An 8,360-nucleotide genomic window follows, 5' to 3' on the forward strand; every position below is an offset into this window, starting at 1 on the left:
ATCTTTATTTGTAGATATTTGCCTAAATTTATGTTTCCCCCTAGTACGTCTACCAGATATTGTTAAATTGTCCTTAGGAACTTCCACTAACCCCCAATTTATTTTATACAGCATAGTTAATCTAGCTTTTTTCCTTCTTATTTCTAAATTTTCCCATTCCAAAGATTTAATTAAGTTTGAAACTGCACCAGGTGATCTGTCTTTATAATCATTAAAGACAAACCTGGCTGCCTTACGCTGTACCTGCTCAACCTGAGTGATGTGTTGTTTTTTTGTATAATTATATACGGATCCCAGACAGGGGAAGAGTATTCGACGACTGGACGGACAAGTGATGTGTACGTAACCTTACGTGTGCAGTTTTTCAGGTTCATACGAAGAAAACCTAAGGTTTTATTTGCCTTACAAGTAATATTGTTTATATGTGTTCCCCAATCAAGATCATGGCTTATAGTTACGCCTAAATATTTACTGTCTTTTACTGCTTCTAAAACATAATTGTGCAATATATAATCAAAAGAGGAAGGTTTACTTTTTTTAGAAATATGAATTACATAACACTTCTCAGGATTAAAATTCATTTGCCAGTCCTCTTCCCATTTTACTAAACTAGATAAATCTTTTTGAAGTAATTGTGCATCAGAACTATTATTTACATTTCTATACAATAAACAGTCATCTGCAAAAAGTCTTGCATTGCAAGTTACATGTTCGGGTAGGTCATTAATAAAGAGTAAAAATAATGTTGGGCCTAAAACTGTTCCCTGAGGCACACCAGAGTCAACAGCTACTTTTGAAGATTGAACACCATTTAATAGTACTTGCTTTTGCCTGTCAGCTAAAAAGTCATTTATCCAATTTAAATTTTGATTTCTAATACCATAAAATTCTAATTTCTGGGCTAATCTTTGATGGGGGACTTTATCAAAAGCTTTTGAAAAATCTAAAAGTATTACATCTATTTGGTTACCATATCCCAATGATTTTGCAAGATCTTGTATGCTGATGATAAGTTGGGTTTCACAAGACCTTTTACTTCTAAACCCATGTTGACTATCATTTAATATATTATTAATTGTAAGATGTTTCCTTATGTTGCTTGTTAAAATGTGTTCTAGAATTTTGCAACATATTGCAGTTAATGAAACTGGTCTATAATTAATAGCGTTATGCTTGTCACCTTTTTAGCTCACCTGGCCCGAAGGGCCAAGTGAGCTTTTCTCACCACTTGGCGTCCGTCGTCCGTCGTCGTCGTCCGTCGTCGTCGTCGTCCGTCGTCGTCGTCGTCGTTAACAATTTACATTTTGAACTTCTTCTAGAGAACCACTGAATGGAATGGAACCAAACATGGCATGAATGTTCCTTATGAGGTGCTGACCAAGTGTTGTTACTTTGTAGCCGATCCATCATCCAAGATGGCCGCCAGCGGGGGACTTAGTTTAACATAGGACCCTATGGGAAATGCATACAAATGACTTCTTTTAGAGAACCACTGAATGGAATGAAACCAAACATGGCATGAATGTTCCTTATGAGGTACTGACCAAGTGTTGTTACTTTGTTGCCGATCCATCATCCAAGATGGCTGCTAGCCGGGGACTTAGTTTAACATAGGACCCTATTGGAAATGCATACAAATGACTTCTTTTAGAGAACCACTGAATTGAATGAAACCAAACATGGCATGAATGTTCCTTATGAGGTGCTGACCAAGTGTTGTTACTTTGTTGCCGATCCATCATCCAAGATGGCCGCCAGCCGGGAACTTAGTTTAACATAGGACCCTATGGGAAATGCATACAAATGACTTCTTTTAGAGAACCACTGAATGGAATAAAACCAAACATAGCATGAATGTTCCTTATGAGGTGCTGACCAAGTGTTGTTACTTTGTAGCCGATCCATCATCCAAGATGGCCGCCAGCGGGGGACTTAGTTTAACATAGGACCCTATGGGAAATGCATACAAATGACTTCTTCTAGAGAACCACTAAATGGAATGAAACCAAACATAGCATGAATGTTCCTTATGGAGTGCTGACCAAGTGTTGTTACTTTGTAGCGGATCCATCATCCAAGATGGCCGCCAGCGGGGGACTTAGTTTAACATAGGACCCTATGGGAAATGCATACAAATGACTTCTTCTAGAGAACCACTAAATGGAATGAAACCAAACATAGCATGAATGTTCCTTATGGAGTGCTGACCAAGTGTTGTTACTTTGTAGCCAATCCATCATCCAAGATGGACGCCAGTGGGGGACTTAGTTTAACATAGGACCCTATGGGAAATGCATACAAATGACTTCTTTTAGAGAACAACTGAATGGAATGAAACCAAACATTGCATGAATGTTACTTATGCCGTGCTGACCATGTGTTGTTACTTTGTAGCCCATCCATCATCCAAGATGGCCGCCAGCATGGGACTTAGTTTAACATAGGACCCTATGGGAAATGCATACAAATGACTTCTTTTAGAAAACCACTGAATGGAATGAAATCAAACATGGCATGAATGTTCCTAATGTGGTGCTGACCAAGTGTTGTTACTTTGTAGCCGATCCATTATCCAAGATGGCCGCCAGCAGGGACTTAGTTTAACATAGGACCCTATTGGAAATGCATACAAATGACTTCTTTTAGAGAACCACTGAATGGAATAAAACTAAACATTGCATGAATGTTCCTTATGAGGTGCTGACCAAGTGTTGTTACTTTGTAGCAGATCCATCATCCAAGATGGCCGCCAGCAGGGGACTTAGTTTAACATAGGACCCTATGGGAAATGCATACAAATGACTTCTTTTAGAGAATCACTGAATGGAATAAAACCAAACATGGCATGAATGTTCCTTATGAGGTGCTGACCAAGTGTTGTTACTTTGTAGCCGATCCGCCATCCAAGATGGCCGCCAGTGGGGGACTTTTGAATGAAATTAAACATGTTCCTTTCCTTATCAATGAGGTTGTGTTGTCACTTTTAGCCAAATTTTATATTTTTTCATATGATTTCAAAAACCCAAGTAGAATCAGGTGAGCGATACAGGCTCATGAGAGCCTCTAGTTAAAATATTGGTACAACATTAGCCTGCTTCCAATCATTTGGGATTTTACCAGTATCAATAGATTTTTGGAAAAAGAATGTCAAAAATGGAGACAATTCTTCTGCAAAATTATGTAAAAAATATGCTGTCAGATTATCAGGGCCAGTGGCTTTGTGTGGATTTAAGTGTTTAAGTAACTTTAATAAGCCATTATTACTAATAAACATGTCTGGCATAGTGGGGTGGGGACTAGTACCTTTATTTGGCATAGAGGATGTATCTTCAGTAGTAAAAGCCTTTTTAAATTGTTCATTTAGGATGTTAGCTTGTGTATTCGGCTCACTATATAATAAACCATCCTTTCCTCTTAATGGTGACACTCCAGATGTTTCTGTTTTTTTTTCTTTTTATAAATTGCCAGAAAGATTTAGGTTTTTCTTCTAACTGGGGGCTGATTATTTCTTGCATGTACGTACTCTGGGCTCTTCTTATTTCTCTTTGAGCAGTAGCTTTTAACTTTTTATATTTATCTTTATGTTCTTGTTTACCAGTTTTTTTAGCTTTGTTGTAAGCTTTACGTTGTTTTTTTTTTACATAAATGGTCTATATCCCTATTTGCCCAAGGGTTGGTGTACTTAGATTTAGTTATTTTGCTTGGTACATTATGATCTATTATTTTATTACTACCTTCTTTGAATTTATTCCATAATTGGTCAATATTTAAATTTTCATTAGCCTGAGATATAAGTTCAGATATAAAATGAGATGTTATGTCTTTTATCTTTTTAATATCAACTTTTTTCCATAAATAAATTTTATGTTGTGATTGTTTAGATCTTTGGGGCTTGCAGATTGCATCCACTAATACAATATCATGGTCAGATATTCCTGGTATAGATTTTATTTTTGTTATCAATGCAGGTTGGTTTGTGCAGAAAAGGTCAAGGATATTATCTTTCCTAGTTGGGAAATCAACCATTTGTTCAATGCCTAAGTTGTTCAGCATATCTATAAATACTTCATTCAGCTCCTTAGTATACATTGAGCCAGATATATTTTGCTCCGCCGATTTTATGTCTGGAAGGTTAAAGTCACCACCAAGCCAGAAGGTGGAATTTTTAAATTTTAACTTAAGTTCATTAATTTCAATGATCATTTGTTTTAAATAGTCTAAATCATTTTTATTTGGTGGTCTATATGCAGAAATAATAATTAAGGATTTGGTATCAGTTATATTAATTTGGGCAGCAATAAGTTCTACATTTTTGCTTTTATATACTTCTTGGCAAATAATACCCTTTTTAATGGCGATTAATACACCTCCAACTTCTTTTCCGACACGGTCGTTTCGGAATACATATTCAAATAGTGTGTTTGGAAAAATTTCAGAAGATAATACATCTTTGTTTAGCCAAGTTTCATTACCAATAATAATATCTGGTTTAGATGACGTTAATAAATTTTCAATTTGAGGAACTTTATTCTTACATCTTCTAAAATTAATCTGAAGAACTCTTAATGAGTTTTGTCTATTAATATTTTTATTTTTTAATAAAATCTGAAATCTAAAATTTAAAATTAATCTGAAGAACTCTTAATGAATTTGTGAATTAATATTTTTATTTTTTAATTGCTTAGTCACTGGTGGTTTTGGTGATGATGTAGCAACTGGGTCTCCAAAATTTTCATGACTATCATTTATATTGAAGCTTAAGGAAAAAGCTGAACTATCTGAAAGAACTATCTGAAAGAACGTCATTAATATTAAAGATTGTTTGACTAATAATCTAATATTTCTAACGACAAAACATTTCCATATTTTTAATTGGTATTGAATAAACATAAATTTTCTAAGTATCTATTGAAAACATGAATTTAAAAGAAGCGATAAATAATTTTATTTTGCACTATAATGTGCTCGGATCAATAATTTTTAAAACTCGGTTATAATATATTATTCAAAAACTAATTATATATGCAGATTCCTTATATATGGATATATTTAAATTAGGTGGAAATTAGGCGATGGCAATACACCCGAGGCCCTGACGGTCCTCTGATGTAAAAATTACTTAAAGTTGTTAAAAAAAACCCTTAAAACATCAATTCTTAAATTTCTACACAAATATATTTGAACAAAAATTTGATAAAATAGATAAAAAAAGTAAATTGTATTTATATAAAAGTTTAAAGCAAAATTTAGAAATGGAAAACTACTTAAACTGTAAATCTTTTGAAAAGAGAAGTAACATAACAAAAATGAGAATTAGCGATCATAATTTAATTATAGAAAAAGGAAGACATTTAAAAATACCTAGAGAAAATAGACTATGCACATCCTGTAACACAATGGAGGTTAAAGCCCATTTTATTTTATACTGCAAAAAAATTGCTAAACTAAGAGATAACTTTATAGGAAATGTAATTAAACATATGCCAGATTTTATGTCTCGGGAAGAAAATGAAAAAAATAAATATCTTCTTTGTCCATCAACCTCAAAAGAAGTAGAAAGCTTTTTAGGGTCCTATTTTAAACAGGCATTCCATTCTCAATTTTATTAGAACTGAGGACAGGGGACTCTTGATTTATTTACAAAATATATTTATATATCATATAGATAGATTGTTTTGCTTTTTTGCTTTTTTTGTTTTCATGGTTTTGTTTGTTAAATGTATTTTGTGTATGTTTATATTATTTGTCACAAACTTATTGTTCAGAGTTTATATGACAAAAAATATTTGATTGAATTGAATTGAATTAAAACAAAAGATATAAAATGTAGTATATGATCATTCTTTGAAATTAAAGTTATTTTTTAATTTAAATTAAATGCATTTATTATAAAACAACTTACTGATATTAAAAGAAATATTTAGGATTACTTGAAGTTATTACTTAGGATTATTTGTAATAATTACTTATTTTGTTACGGAGAATTACTTAAGATATAACTAAATATTGCTCGAAATTACTTGGAGTAGCTATGTGAATTACTTACAATTACTTGTTACATTACTAGTATCTACTTGTAATAAACACTTGAAATTACTTAAAATATTACATAATCAAAGATTTAAAAATAATTCAAGAAACACTGTGTTGAATAAAATGTTACACATGTTGTATGAGTTTCGCTCATTATTGAAGATTGTTTGGTCACCTTTGCTTGCAATTGGCTACACCCACGTTGTTTCAACAGTTTACTTGTCTCAAAGGCAATCAATCCACATCTATATTCTAATCAAAGATTTAAATAATTCAAGAAATACTATGTGAAATAATATCGGCCGCAGGAAAAAACAGTAAACGAGGTCTTTCAAGACGATACAAACCACCGGCATTTGTAATATTGGCAAGTAGGTGCTCTGACTTCTGGTAACAGAAGTAACAAAAGTTCCTCTAGCGTAATGAGAGTGAACGAGGAGCACGACCCAACACTGATGCTAGGTAATAACCTGAATAGCGCTTTCCCCAGTACTCGTAGGATAAAATAGTTCAAAACTGGTAGCAGTAATGAACCGGCCGTTCTGGTAAACAAGAGGAACCATTTATAAAAAGGACACAACTTCTCTGTGGTACATGTACCAAGGAGAAATGTTGCATTAACTCTTGTAAGCTTAATATAATATCTTATCTTATTTGCTTAATAAGCGCCTTTCTTTTGAATAAACCTTAATCTTTCGAACCCAAACGATTTGAGGAGGCGAATAGTTTAAGAATTTCTTCGACTGAAAGTACCAAAAATGTCTATTTTATCCCTCACTGTCAATACATAGGAAACACATAACCTTTCGACTGTATTTCAAGTTTTGAACCCCTTAATTTTGACTACATTTTGACATTTCTGGCCGTCCGATAAACAATAGATGATCTCATGACCTAAATACGACAGTTTTCAGTTCTGCATTGACACCAAATGTTAACAAATGTCTCACTTACTTTTCTTACCACTGATATTACATGTGAATAGTTTAACAGTTTCACAACAATTTAACATGGTCCGAGAAAATGAAGTCGAGGTCAGGCAAACCAAATATATGTACACAATTCAATACACCATATATGCTTAAATATTTAATGGACCTATTGCACATCGAAGAAACAAACTTAACCATTAAAACTTAACTTTAATCAATGAACCCTGAAAATGAGACAGAGGTCAGGTGAACTCTGCAAGACTGGCATGTGCGCCTTACAATCATACATCTAACGTGCTTAAAATAAAGTTGACGATTTACATCATGTATCTAAGAGAAACACTAAACGAAAAAACTTACCAAGATTGATTAATGAACCATGAAAATGAGGTCATGGTCAGATGATAATTTCAAGACAGACATATACTTTGATTTACTCGAAACCAATGGCAATGACGCAATGTTTTGTATCGAAGTAATGAGGTACACACTTTCAGTTCGGTTTTAAATCATCGGTATCGGTTGTGGTCACCGTTGTTCCGTAGGACAGCTTCTAATCATGTTCGCATTGATTGACAAAGGTTTCTGACTGTTCTGTGGGGGATGTTTTGCCATTCCTGTTGTAATGCGATACCAAGTTCAGCCGGGGTAGTCAGCGGATGCGGACGAGAACGAATGCGTCTGCCCAACTCATCCCACATGTGTTCAATAGGATTTAAGTCTGACGAAAGAGCAGGCCATTCAAGAACATCTACTCCATTCAAATTCAAAAAGGTTTGAGTCAATCTAGCGGTATCTGTGGCGTTGAAATAAACCACTGATTGTTGAGTTGCTTACATTAAAATGTCTTGAAACAGCACGTTGACTCATTCCTGTCTGTAACATTCCGATAGCTTGATTACGATTGTTATCACTAAGTCTCGGCATTGTGAAATCCAAACAGTTAAATTGGTTAAACTGTTAAAGGAAGGCAAAGAATGTAACGCATCTTTTAGACAAGAAAAACAGGTCTAAAATTTATTCAGCTACTCGCCGTCCCGCGTCACACATTTCATGCTCCCCTCGCCCTGTAATTACCTGACTTGCTCAGATAAGACAATGATTGATTTTTACTAACCAGATAAATGTATGACGGGTGTACACCATTTTTTTTTACTATTTTCGAAGAAATTTTAGAAAATTGGTGTTGCGTTTCTAAAGTCGGTCATTATGTTGGTCTATGTAATGTATCCGTTTTTATTCTGTAGTTAGTTAACACTTCGGTTTTATCATGTATATCTATTATATGTAGTCAAGTTTTATAAAATTTACTGTTTGGAAAAGTATAAATTATTCTAAATAATAAGGATGTTCTTGTCCCAGGCGGAGAACCGTAGCCGTATTGGGCATACTTTT

At 33.9% G+C, this 8,360-nt stretch overlaps 1 protein-coding gene across 1 annotated transcript; it reads right to left on the reverse strand.

Moving 5' to 3' along the window:
- Nucleotides 1-3,621: 3,621 nt before the first annotated feature.
- Nucleotides 3,622-7,892, reverse strand: LOC139510783 (uncharacterized). Its single transcript, XM_071297314.1, has 2 exons — nt 7,803-7,892; nt 3,622-4,605 (listed from the first exon to the last, which is right to left on the reverse strand). Exons 1-2 carry the CDS (start codon nt 7,890-7,892, stop codon nt 3,622-3,624), a joined length of 1,074 nt encoding a protein of 357 aa, XP_071153415.1.
- Nucleotides 7,893-8,360: the final 468 nt, after the last annotated feature.

This window comes from Mytilus edulis, chromosome 2, assembly GCF_963676685.1.
Source record: "Mytilus edulis chromosome 2, xbMytEdul2.2, whole genome shotgun sequence".
In the NCBI taxonomy this organism is placed as follows: domain Eukaryota; kingdom Metazoa; phylum Mollusca; class Bivalvia; order Mytilida; family Mytilidae; genus Mytilus; species Mytilus edulis.